This window comes from Eublepharis macularius, chromosome 2 (assembly GCF_028583425.1).
Source record: "Eublepharis macularius isolate TG4126 chromosome 2, MPM_Emac_v1.0, whole genome shotgun sequence".
Classification (NCBI taxonomy): Eukaryota; Metazoa; Chordata; class Lepidosauria; order Squamata; family Eublepharidae; genus Eublepharis; species Eublepharis macularius.
The window spans coordinates 212,489,431-212,503,149 of record NC_072791.1 but is presented as its reverse complement, the minus strand read 5'-3'; the positions used below and the strand labels follow the sequence as shown (position 1 = coordinate 212,503,149).

At 45.7% G+C, this 13,719-nt stretch overlaps 1 protein-coding gene across 2 annotated transcripts in view; it reads right to left on the bottom strand.

The window, feature by feature from the left end:
• The window catches only part of PIKFYVE (phosphoinositide kinase, FYVE-type zinc finger containing), a 90,891-nt gene that overhangs the window by 25,959 nt on the left and 51,213 nt on the right, over positions 1 to 13,719 (bottom strand). For both annotated transcript variants that reach the window (XM_054971210.1, XM_054971212.1), the window contains 6 exons: positions 11,904 to 11,975; positions 8,587 to 8,758; positions 4,288 to 4,466; positions 2,010 to 2,123; positions 1,417 to 1,525; positions 918 to 1,072 (listed from right to left, as the gene is read on the bottom strand). In XM_054971210.1, coding sequence (XP_054827185.1) covers positions 918 to 1,072; positions 1,417 to 1,525; positions 2,010 to 2,123; positions 4,288 to 4,466; positions 8,587 to 8,758; positions 11,904 to 11,975 — 801 coding nt within the window. The remainder of the gene's footprint in view (positions 1 to 917; positions 1,073 to 1,416; positions 1,526 to 2,009; positions 2,124 to 4,287; positions 4,467 to 8,586; positions 8,759 to 11,903; positions 11,976 to 13,719) is intronic.

The window sequence follows — 13,719 nt, the reverse complement described above, 5'->3', positions numbered from 1 at the left end:
CTTACAACCTTAATCTATCATGAACTCATTCTTGTTACAGGGGCCCAACTCAAGGTATTGGCTATTACCTACAAAGCTGGTTCTGATACAAAGCTCTCCGTGGCCTTGGTCAGGACCCCCTCTGTCCCTACGTTCTACAGTGGCAGCTTCACTCATCTGAACGGGGTCTTCAGCAGGCGCCACCTCGCGCATGGGCAAAATCAACAACTGCCTGTTCAAAGGCATTCTCTGTGGTGGCCCATTTTATGGAATGATCCACCTGAGGAAATTAGCAAAGCCCCCACTCTCCTGGCCTTCTGCAAACAATGCAAAACTGCATTCTTCAAGAGGGCCTTTTACTGAGATAGGAGGGCTGTGCTGTAAGGAAGTGATCCCAAGAGATCCATTGGTAAAGGGATAAGGAGAGTCCACAGACTTTACTATTATTGCTGTAAATATTGAGGGACCATAGACTTCACTATTATTGCTATAAGTATGATACTACTGGATAGTTCCTACATTGTTTAATACGTCAGTCACAGACTTGCTCATGCTCCGTTTCAACATTTCTTCAGTTCTGTATTGGATTTCTGCTGGTATTTAAATCTTTGCAAATTTGCATTATATATTTATTGAAATTTCTTTGATATGGACTGTACTGACGCACACTGTGTAATCTGCCTTGAGTCTCAGTGGGAAATGAGGACTGTAAGTAACAAATAAAATAAAATTTATGTAGGCAATGTTTACAAAGAAATCCAGGACTTCATAGTTGCCCACAACAGATCAACTGCAGAAAAACAACTCATTGATTAAAAAAACATGTGACAAAGACTGGCGTTTCCACCCATCCAGGACCATCCAAAGGAAATGGGAGGGAAATTGCTACAAATGTACATTATAACCGGTCACAGACCCAAGAAGTGCCACCCTCTCACCTGCTATTCCAGGCTTGTAGCACCTCACAGAGGTTTTGCTTTTTGGTTACCAAGGATTCGAAGACTGACTGCAGCTGCTGAGGAGTGTCCAGTGATGCGGAGAGCATCCTTGCTTGGATTTTCTCAATCCAGTTCCGGAATTCAACTTCCTCCATCTAGCAGAGGAGACAGAAGTCCTTTCACAAAAGTCCCACTCCTCTCTTGGGCCCGCTTCCTAGGTGGCCACCAATGCCATGAGCCCCATTTCCCCTACCCCCAATGCCATGAGCCCCATTTCCCCTACCCCCAATGCCATGAGCCCCATTTCCCCTACCCCCAATGCCATGAGCCCCATTTCCCCTACCCCCAATGCCATGAGCCCCATTTCCCCTTATGCCAACTGCAGCACAGATCTTCCTGTTACACTGTACGTGCCAGAAGCTTCTCCCACTGAGCAAAACCCTTAAAAGCTGTCTTGCTACTGGCGCTAGATTCCTCCCCGTTCCATTCGGTGCATCACCTCCTTTTGGGCAAAGAGATCCTCCATCTTCTCCTCCCTCGTTTTGCTAAAGGTATCCGTTTTCAGAGAGGTGAGGCGCTCATCGACAGCTACGTACACCAGGGCCACCCTGCAACAGGAGACTCAGAAGTTAAACTTGCCGGAGATGCTTTGGGCTGTTCCTGCACTGAACAGGTCTGTAGGGCCCTTCCAACTCTGTGATTCTATGCACCAGAAACGGCTGCCGTTTTTAGTCTGTGTAATGGGCACAGAACTCGGGAACAGTTCTGAAATGCAAAGTACAACAATCGGATGTGTTTTGATAAGGCAATCCTGAAGAAACCGTATCACAGCTTGAGGTTAGAAATGCTGGATGGGAGGTGGCTCAGTGGCAGAGCCTCTGCTTGGTGTGCAGAAAGCCGCAGGTTCAATCCCCGGCCTCTCCATTTGAAAGGACCATGCAGGAGATGCTGTGAAAGACCTCTGCCCGAGACCCTGGAGAGCTGCTGCCAGTCTGAGCAGACAATACTAACCCCAAAGGACCACGGGTCTGATTCAGCATGAGGCAGCGTCATGTGCCTGTGATGGGCAAAGCAGAGCGGAGGGAGACTTACTTCTGAGAAAAATCTTTCAGGTCTTGAAGAATGGTAACCTTGAGAGGAACTCGGTGTTTGATGCAGATCTTGGGATGCGGCACACACACCTCAAGCAAACGGATAGGAGAATAACTGCAAAGAGAAGAGGGGAAAAAACCGAACGCTGTCAGATCCCGCATTATAACCAAATGCAGAGAATCGCGAGAAGAGATAGCAATAGAGAACAATAATCGTGAAAACCCCAATGAATATAAACACTTAAAACAATTGCAAAAATATTCTTATTGTTATTGAATAGTTTGCCATTCAATATGTATCAATCCACACAGTCTTCATATACAGACCTATACATAAAGTGCTTGTGCAAAGCAATGGTGATACAACCTATAAACAGCTGATACTTTTAAAGTTCGTTAGTCTTCCTTAGGATCACTCAAAAAGTTCATAGGATCCAACTTCAAGTATAGGTCCAAGCACATGCTGGTTGGAATTTATACCATCTAACGGGCAGACCGGTTCATTTGGGGGGGTCCCGTTTCAGGGTCTTTTTCAACGATGGTCATCTCACCGAAGTTATTTTCAATATTCAGAAACTCCCGTTCAAACTACACTTAGATATGCGTTGGTTGCTGCTCTTAAGGAAGGCTGCGTGTTCAGCCACGGTTCAGGTTAACCCAAAGCGTGGCACAATATATTAACAATATATTAACAGCTCGTGTGCTAAAGCTTTCCCTTGCTTTAATTATTTATTTAGAAAAGTAATCTGCTTGTGCCTGCATACAACTAACCAATAAAACCAGCCAGGAAATTGTGTTTTCTTAATTTCAACAGGAGGCAACACCGAAATGCTTTGCAATTAGTTGTCTGGAAGGGCGGTCTAAGTCCCCATTAACAGAGAAATGCTGCATTGAAGAGAAGCACACGTGAGCCGCAGTTTACAGAATTAGATGCAGCCAAGGGCATGCGTAGCAGGGGAGAGAACCTGCTGCCTGGTTGAGGTCTATCTCGGTTGACTCGTTTCCTCCTCTTCCTCTTCCTGGAGGTATTTTAGCCTGGGTGGGGTCAGAGGCACAAGACCCCGAGCAACAGCCAAAGGACTCTCTGTCCACGGCTCGTAGCCTAGGACTTGTGAGAATCAGCTCAGCAGACCTGGAACAGCTCAGATTTTGGTTGCTCACTTGTCGGTTTGTTTTTGCAATTTGGAATCTTTGGTGAGCTGCTCAGGGTCCCTTTCGGGAGAAAAGCAGCCTCGAAATAAACACGAACAGGGAGGGTCCTGACAATTGCTAACAGTTACAGAATACAAGACCACCTAACGAAATGAAGCTACTCCAAGTCAGTTTTATACAAAGTATTAATCATACATCAAGTGTTATTAATTGCCATTCAATTCATTCACAATCATTATACAGTCTCCCTCACCAGACCTATAAAGTGCTTAGTGCATATCACAGATATGATTATTGGTAATCACCATTCCACTTTGTATTTGTATAATGGTCCAAATGGTCACAAGTCCATTATAGGTCCAATAGCACATAGATAGAAACGTTTCTATCTATGTGCTATTGGACCTATAATGGACTTGTGACCATTTGGACCATTATACAAACAATTGAACTACTAGACAAAACAAAAAAAATAGTATGAAGTGGAATGGTCATTGCCAATAATAATATCAGTGATATGCACTAAGCACTTTATAGGTCTGGTGAGGGAGACTGTATAATGACTGTGAATGAATTGAATGGCAATTAATAACACTTAATGTATGATTAATACATTGTATGAAACTCACTTGGAGTAGCTTTATTGCGTTAGGTGGTCTTGAATTCTGTAACTGCTCGAAATAAACACAGCCTAAATGCACAAACAGATCTGAATCAGTGAGTGAGATTTGCTAAAGAAGGGACCACACCCATAAACTCATCGCAGCAGGCTTACTACAGTGAAAGATACGATAATCACAATGTCCGATCTGTATCCTTTCACTCCAGGAAAGCATGAAGCCTTCTTCCAGCCCAAGGAAACACTCAGCAGGAGAACGGCTTGGATCTTTGCTGAGTCACCCCTGGAATCCTGCCTGGTGACTGCTGATACTGCAAGACTCACTGGTTCTTGAACATGACATCTCATCAGCATTGCGTTGCATTAACCTGTCTAACCAACCCAGCCAGCCCTTCTAACCCTGTCATCTACCAGGTCTGAGGTTTATCCCAAGAGAGAAGACCATCCCCTCCCTCCTGGCTTTGCAGTGAGAAGCTTGAGCCCTTTTCGGAGCCACAGCCAGTCTTACCTGAAAGAGGCCACCATCTGATTGTATGAAAAGTACTGGTGATAGTCGTGATGTATGGAGTGGCCGCAGGGCTCCGCGTTGGCTCTGCGAGTGTATTGGTGCCCGTAGAAACGGAGCTCGAGGTATTTGGCAAACGACATAGACCAGGAGTCGTTGGAAAGCGGGACAACCGGTGTTACCTGGGGAAGTTAATACTGAATGAATCACACAAAAGTCAAGCGATGACATACCTAACCAGATCCAATGACTCAGTAGTGCTTGGCTGTAGCTAGGAATCTCAAGTATGCACCCACCTGGCTTTATTTATAGTGAAATTAAGCATGTCACCGGAAAACACTGTTAAGTGGCGCAGAGGTAGGAAGGGATATTAAAAGTACTTGGCATGTGTTTGACGCTTGGGTGTGAGTTCAAAACATTACACATACATTATTTTGCCATAATTGACAATAGTCCTGTGAGATGGGAATATCACCACCTCCTGATGTAGAGATAAGAAAGCACGGTTTCATGGCAGAGGGTGGATTTGAATCAGGAATTTCCCAGTCTGTATCTCAGTATAAGCCCTTATGCGGCACCTGCTCTCAACATAACAGTAGGAAGAAAGAATGCCTCCTCAAAGAGGTAATTGTTCCACAAATACCGACAATCCACACTGTGGCTAGCTCTCACTCATGTACTGAAGTGCCACTACCAGGGCTCATTTGGAGGGGGAACACGCAAGAAGGCAGTTCCGGCAGTTCCCCAAAGAGGTCACATGTCAGGTGGCCCCGCCCACCTGACTCTCGGCCATTTGGAGCATGTTTCAGCCTGGATAGGGTGGTGGATCCCACTCAGCAACGGCCCAATCCTGACCATTTGGGGCCCCTTTTCAGCCATTTTCAGCGCCTTTTTGCCATTTTGGGCCCAATTTCTGCCCTGAATGGCCAGGATTGGGTCCAAAGCAGCCAGGATGAGTGATGTCAGGGGGCATGGCATATGCAAATCAGTCATGCCAATGACACACTTCCGGCGCTGTCAAGGGGCGTGGCATATGCTAATGAGTTATACTGATGAGTTCCTCCAGCTCTTTTTCTACGAAATGACCCCTGGCAACTACAATAACTGCACTTCCTGCACTGAGCAAGACTTCAGAGCACCAAGCCTTTTTTGCTGCCAACCTCAGCAGATTGCCTAAGACAAGCCTCCCTATCTCAGCCCTCTGTGCATACCAGGCACATGCTTATCTACTGTATAGGCTAGCATAAAGGTCAAAAGCAGACAAAGTAGTATTTATCGGAAAAAGAATACCATCTTCTAATAATCAAGGTCCATCTTAGAGCCACAGGATGCTCATTTCCTACCGATAGAAGTGAACTTAATGAACCAGAACATTTTATAAGCCTTTATTTTCATTCAAGTACCTTTAATGGCATACAATGAGCCATTATTATTTCTGTGCAATTTGCTTCACTCTCAGGTACTACTGAAGCAGGGCTTTTTTTCAGCAGGAACGCAGGGGAACGGAGTTCCGGCACCTCTTGAAAATGGTCACATGGCCAGTGGCCCCGCCCCCTGATCTCCAGACAGAGGGGAGTTGAGATTGCCCTCCGCGCAGCGGCGCGGAAGGCAATCTAAACTTCCCTCTGTCTGGAGATCAGAGGGTGGGGCCACCGGCCATGTGACCATTTTTGCCAAGGGCAATTTAAACTTTAAAAAACTTCCCCCTTGTTCCAGCTGACCCAAAGTGATGTCATTGTGTGGTCCTGAGTTCCACCACCTCTTTTCCCAGAAAAAAAAGCCCTGTATTGAAGTATGCTAATGCATTATGCAGAAGAATGAACACATGAATGTATACTAAGCACTGGAAATGCTGGAATCAATTATGGCAAAATACCTGCTGTCTTTGCAGTGGCTACTAGACACGCGCATCAAACAAGCTTACTATCTGAAAGATGCACCTGTACTCATTATGTGCTATGCTAGGCTTACAGGCTGCTAAGGGGAAATCTCTTTCTAAACTATTCGTGCTAAATGTAGCCATAGAATAGCCAGAGATAAGACACGAGAAGCCAGCTGCAGATGGGAGGAGCTGAATGGCTACTTTCGGACAGGAAAGTAGTTGGACGAGGAGTGGGCAATAAACCACTCAGCAAAAGAACCGAGCTGGTTTCAAGCTAATTAGATTAAGCAAACTCTTCAAGGCTGTAAGAAGACCCAAACAACAGAGACAGGGGCACCCGACACCCAGTGTAGCCTCTACCAAATTCCTGAGGAGGGGAAAGAGCTCCCCTCCCACGGTACTCGAAGGGACAAACTCTGCCTATAAAGATACACGGTTGCTGAAGCGACACTAAGGCGCCCTTGGCGAAATGTTACATTGCCCAGGAAGAAGGAAATACTCAGAGATCTATGAATGGGAAAGTATGAGAGAGGAAGAGCGATGTTCCTTGAAGAGATAAAGCAATGTACCAACGTGATAAGCAATGCTAATTGAGAAATATTATAATTATGCTGTTGACCAGAGTTATTCTTCCAATAAGGGACTACCGGATCACCTACACAGACCAATGGGGTTCACAATTAAGTTCGATCCAATGGGACCCCAACATTGTAATGAACCAAAGGGTATAAAATACTTTGCACAGCTATTGTAGCTTTGATGAGCCTTGGACACGAGTGATTTCTTTACTCTCCGTGTGTCTGACGCTCCTCCACGTTTAATAAACGTAGCAGATGCGCGTCTTTCACAGGACTCTGCGTCTTTCACAGGACTCTGTGTCTGTCTTTTTGAATTGGCTGAGGGATATTCGAACCACAGACTGCGTGGAACACTACCATCGCTGTAGAGATTAACTATCACAGAATCTCTTATGACATTTTAAGCAAATTCTAGATGGGCAGCTGTGCTGGTCTGCTGAAGCAAAATAAAATACAATTTCTTCCAGAATAAGGGTTCATGAATCAAAGCTCACTTCCTGAAATGTGACGCATAATGGTTTATGCTGGAATAAATTGCCAGTCTTTGAAGGTGCCACAGAACTCCTGCTTACTCGTCAATTTTTTAAAAATTGTCCCCCACGACAATATTAATTAAATGCAGCATGGGGAAACAGCTCTGTTTTGGAGCGTGTTTTAGCAGAATGTTACGGGTAAAAGTAAGGCTCACAGCCTCAGAAGCTCACTGAGACAGATCGTTGAATTCCATTAAGGAGACTCTTCTAAAGAAAAAGCCCGAGAAGACAACCTCGTCTGTCCCATCCTTAGCCCTGTACCCTGCAAACCACGTTTGGAAAAGAAGAAATCAGTGTGAACATGTGCTCCTAACACTCACTTGGGGAAATCCTGACTTCCTTCCATTTTCAGTCTTAACCCAGCGTGGCATCTGAACAGATACTGGAGCTGGCCAGAAATCTGTAGACACATTTCAAAACCTGGCGAGCGTTGGCAGAGATGCTCCACTGAACAGGTGGAAGAAAGGGGTGCTCCTGACATGCATGCCCATTTTACATCTTCAAGGGGGCCAAGACAACCATTTACAGAGGTAAGTCAGCCAGTTACTAAAAGGGAATTAAAATCAAAACTGATCTATAGCTCAGTGGGCATCCTTCACAACTGTAGGTTTACCTAGCAGGGCTATTTATTTATTTATTTATTTATTTATTTATTTATTTATTATTGTTCCGCCCTCCCCACATTTCCAGCAGGCTCAGGGCGGATTACAAAATACATAAAGGTTAAAGTATATAAAACAGTTGTTATAATTAAAGTTCTAAAAACATCCAATTTCAATTACAATTATATATATCAACATAGCGGCACAGAATTCTACCGATCAAATTTAAAACAATTTCAGAGCACCTCTGCATTCAAGAGGTTTTTTTTTTTTTTTAAATGGGGGTATTGGTGGTGGGCAGGGCCCAATCCCTCATCAACTGGCCAAGGTGGCTCCACCTAGCACTGCCCATATGCCTGGCGGGACAGCTCCGTCTTGCAGGCCCAGCGAAAGTATAACAAATCTTGCCGGGCCCTAATCTCATTAGACAGAGCATTCCACCAGGCTGGGGCCAGGACCGAAAAGGCCCTGGCCCTGGTTGATGCCAGGCGGGCCTCCCTGGGGCCAGGGACCTTTAACAGGTGTTTCTCACTAGAACGGAGAGTCCTCTGGGGTTCATATGGGGAGAGGCGGTCCCCGCAGACACACCGGGATCTGAATGAAATTCCTTTTTCATTCAAACATGGGTCTAACTACCAACCCTCCACGCTCAAGATCCACCCCATAAGCTCAGCAAACCGGCTCCCCAGAAGAGAGACGATCCTTACCTGCTTGCATATTCTGCACCAGGAGTAGGTAAGGATTGTGTGCTGGTAGCCAGGCACTGGGGAGTCTAGCTCCTTCAGGATGATCTGCACGCAGCCGTGCCCATGGACAAAACGGCGGATGTGGTGCACCATCGGAGTGTCGCAGAACATGCTGGGGCACTGGTAAGAAGGCCTTGAAACAAAGAAGGAGAGCGATGAGGGAAGGAGGCGCCACCTGGACGTGCTCTTCAGTTTGTTCATTCTTGATACAGCAGCCCGCCTCATGCTGTACCTCTGGGAACCAAAAACCTCTATTACAACGGCAAACATTGCATCTCTACAACACCTGTTACCTAAATTGCCGAGACCACATCCCTGCTGCCCTTTTCTCTATTTCTTGTTGCTACATTTTAATTATACCATGCTTTCTGTTATGCTTTGTATCAGCATTGAGATTTTTGTTTTCATTTACACTCGGCCCTCATTACCGCGCTAGGCGCTGCCCTTGAATGAATTCTGAGTTTGTTTTAGCGTTCTCATTAGCTGACCTGAGCAGATCCCTGGAGAGACAAGCATGCAAACCTTCTAAACGAATGCCAAAAATATTTAAGTGACAGATAAATGGGAACGTGTTCAGAGGAGAGCAATGAAGGTTGTCAGGTGTGGGAAAAGCAAGTCCTGCAAGGAAAGACAGAAGGAAATGGAAAGGAGAAGGCCGACAGGAGACACAATTATGTGCTCCCTGCATACCTAAAGGGCTGCCACGTGGAAGATGGGAAGATTAAGTCTAATGGGCTCAAGTTACAGGAGGGCAGAGTTCACTTCAACATGTGGAGAAACTTCCTATGAGAGTGGGGGCTCTTCCTCAGAGATGTGCAGCTGCTGTAGCACAATAGTTAAGTGGCTGGGCTGCGAATCAGCACTCTACTGGTTCAAATCCCATGACTGCCAGGAGATCAGTAGGTGGCCTTGGGTAAGCCACTCCTCTCAGCCCAGCTCCCCAGCTGTATCGTGGGGATAATAACAACACTAACTTGTTCACCACTCTGGGTGGGGCACTAATTTGTCTAGAAGACTGGTATATAAGCACTGTTGTTGTTGTTGTTATTTCTGAGCACAAGCTGTTGGGAATACTGTAGCTTTGGGTTTCTGGCACTTGCTTGTTTTCAAAATTTATACTCTGCCCACTGAGGGCCACCAAGGCAGCTAGCAATTTAAAAAAGAATATCATAAAACAAATTTAAGACCAAGAGTATGTAAAAACACTAACCCAGCAATTAAAACACAGGAAGGAGGAGTCACTGAGAGAATACCATACAAAATAAAAACTCTTTACCCACTGGTGGAAGACGGAGACAGAAGAATACTCCAGGGCAGAAGTTCTATAATTCTGGTGCCGCAACTGAGGAGGCCCTCTCTAGGGCTGAGGCCACCTATATGCTCCCTTCCAGTTCTAGGACTCCATAATCATCATACAATACCTTGAATTAATTGTGGGTGTTGGCAAAACATTACTGTTCCGCTGAACTGCATGGCTTGCCACTTCATTAGGCATTGAATATCTAACAAAACATGCTACGCTTTTGCTTAACACAGCAATGTACACTACACATTGAAGTACCTTCCAGTCACTCCTTGACATTCCCATTAGCTTAAGTAGATACTTTTCTATGAAACCAAATGGACATTGATACATCTTTCGAAAGCTTCTTCAACCCAAGCTAATGAGCCTTGTCACTAATGCCTCCTCTGATCAATTCTCATTGATCGTTTGTATAAGAAAAAACATGATCTACACAGAAGTTTCCAAAAGCCTGTTTACTGTGTGCGATAAATCCCCCTGGGCTGCAGCAGAACTTAATCTACAACCACCATTATTTCAAGATGAAATAATTTTGTGTACAGTACCAATTCATATCCATAATGTTGCATATAATAAAAAAAGCTTTTAGATTTATAGTTGAACTTATTTAAGGGACGGGCAGGATGGACTGCCAAGATCACTTCTCATTTGGCTAGCGTGATCCACCAGTGATTGACCTGGAAGCACCCTCAACGGAGGAGCTGAGGAGGCAGCCACGTTGAGCTAAATCATGCAGGCCGCTGGACGGTCTTGTCTTATTTCTCTGTCCCATTACTCAAGATCCTAGGAAGGAAATGTTCGATCTTGTGGCCTTCAAATCAAAAGGTCTACCACAGAGCTCTTGGCCCTGCCATGGCTTGGTTGGGAGTGTCATACCCGCTTTTCTGAAGTTTATTTTGAATCTGCAAATGTTGTCAGAAGCAGCAGCTCCACTTATTCTCACCGTCTTCTACAGTGCTTAGCGTTGCCCTCCCCACCATGTGTCCCTCCCCCACTCCGGTCTACATAAAAGAAACTCTGGGGCTGGGATTTCTTGATATGCCAGGAACAATACTTGACACTGCTGCTCTAACACTGCTTCTGATCAGCTCCAGCAAATCTCACAAGATCTGGACAAGGAAATAAAATTTCTGTAAGTGTCCTCAGGTGTGCATCTACCATTTATCCTCAATTTTCCCCTCAAGCTAATGGGAACTGCGGCTTGGGCCAGGACCCTCTGGATCCCAGTAAAGTGACCCCTTCCCCCCACATGTGGGAGTCCTGACGAGATACACCCCTTAGCCAGAACCCCATTCTGAAATCAGAATGTGCTGGGGTGGACCGAGCACTGACCCAAAATCAGTGGCTATTAGCCACAAGGTATAGATGGAACTCTGTCTAGGGCAGTGATGCTCTGTCTTCTTGGTGTTTGGGGGGGGAAGCAATCAGTGGGAGGGCTTCTAGTGTCCCTTCCCCACTGGCAGACCTCCTGATGACACCTGGCTTTTTGGCCATTGTGTGACGCAGAGTGTTGGACTGGATGGGCCATTGGCCTGATCCAACATGGCTTCTCTTATGTTCTTAAAACCCTCCAAGGAGCCTTCTTCCAGCTTAAATCAAGAGGAGTTAGCCATGTTAGTCTGTAGTAGCAAAATAGGAAAGAGTCCAGTAGCACCTTTAAGACTAACCAACTTTACCGTAGCATAAGCTTTCAAGAATCACAGTTCTCTTTGTCATGCACCTGACGAAGAGAACTGTGATTCTCGAAAGCTTATGCTACAGTAAAGTTGGTTAGTCTTAAAGGTGCTACTGGACTCTTTTCTATCTTCCAGCTTAAGGAACCTTCTTTTAACGGAGGAGCCACTGAAGCAGGAAGAAGGCTCCTCAGGCAGTGGGAAAATTTTCCAGCTTTGCTCCGAAGAGTTGTAGGATACAGGTAGAATCCGCCCTGCTGCCGACAACTACTTAAAAAAATTGCACAGTAAAAGAATCTCACCTGAAGCAATACCTTTCAAGAAACACACCCAAAGTGAGATCGTTCTTCCCATAGAATTCCATGGTCACGATCCTAAAATGATTGAGAACAAGACGACACCCTTTTTAACAGTTTGAAAAGTCTTGCAATACATCTCCCTAAAATATTCAAAAGGGCTTTCATTTTTGCCCAAATACAAAGATGATTTTTAGAGAAAGCTCATGGCTACGATTCATTTCAAGATTTATATCCTACCCCCTCCCACTCAGGAATGGTTCAAAAGTTAACAATAAAATCCTGCAGCTACAAACTAAACCTACAAACTAAAAGGAAATCCATGCAGAAAAGGGCAAGGTGGCACTGAAATAATAATTTCCTAGCCTTGGGTTACATTCCGCAGAAGGAGCCTTTTCCCACCAGAATCTTTCATTAGGGAAAGGCACTTTCTGGAAGAAGTAAGTGACTCTGCTAGCCAGGGGTCATTTTGTAGAAAAAGAGCTGGAGGAACTCGTTAGCATAGCTCATTAGCATGTGCCACGCCCCTTGATATCACCAGAAGTGTCATTGGCACAACTGATTTGCATATGCCATACCCCCTGACATCACCTATCCTGGCTGTTTTGGACCCAATCCTGGCCATTCAGGGCCGAAATTGGGCCCAAAATGGCAAAAGGGGGCTGAAAATGGCCGAAAGGGGGCCCAAAATGGTCAGGATCGGGCGGCTGCTGAGTGGGAGAGTGATCCACCACCCGTCAGAGGCCCAATCCAGGACATTTCAGCCCCAATCCAGGCTGAAACGGGCCCCAAATGGCCGAGAGTCAGGTGGGTGGAGCCACCTGACATGTGACCTCTTTGGGGAACTGCCGGAATTGCATTCCTGCCTGTTCCCCCTCGAAATGAGCCCTGCTGCTAGCAGAAGGGAGATGCAGGATCGAATCCCTTTTCTGGAAGGATGTTCCAGAGCACAGAGGCTACTACAAAAAAAGAACTGGAATGAGTTGTGTCAAACAGGTTCATACAGGGAGAGACATTCCTTTTCAAGCAGGCAGGTCCGAGGCCGTGTCAAAGCTTCCAGAGTCTTAAACCTCAAATGGCACATTCCTAAAATGACTCTCCAAAGTTCAACTGAGGTTCGAGTGGCTCCTGCTTGACCTTGTTTGTCTCCAACAAGGCGAGGAAAGAGTGTGGCTTTCTCATTTCCCTTGCAAAAGCAAATGACATCTCGGTCAGACCCTTCCGGTTACAGCTACACCCAGCGCAACAATTCTACCACCACTGGGACAGAACAAACCCTTCAGCAGAAGGGCATTTCCAACAGTTCCCTCAAACTTGATTTTATTGATTTTATTTACTTACTCTGAGTAATAGGCCTTTTGAATACCAGTGAGAAAAGTGGACAACAAGTAACATAAATAAAATAAATTAAAAAAAGCCAGTCCCCTTCTGCGTTTTAAAGCAAACCATTACACTTTGCAGTATTTACAGAGTTTGCAGTGCTCACATCTGCCGTCACTGCACGAAGCATGTGACACTGAGAATTACCGGGTCTTTTGACACTCTGTGGGGAAAGGGGTGGCAGGCCACAAATATGGCTCCTTCCCCTCTTTAAGCGTAGGGGTGGGTACAACGGAAGGCGGGCAGATTTTCCGTCCGTGCCAGGAGTTCAGCCCTTCTCCAGACGTTGGAAGGGTGATGGCCTTGCACCTTCCCAGGCCCAGGAGCTGCTGAGTCACATGAACCAGGCTGGAAGCCATGTGAAATTAGCGCCACCCGACTCAGATATGGCGAGGTGAGAATTACGACACACACACACACCCCTTGCGTCAAGGCCAGAACT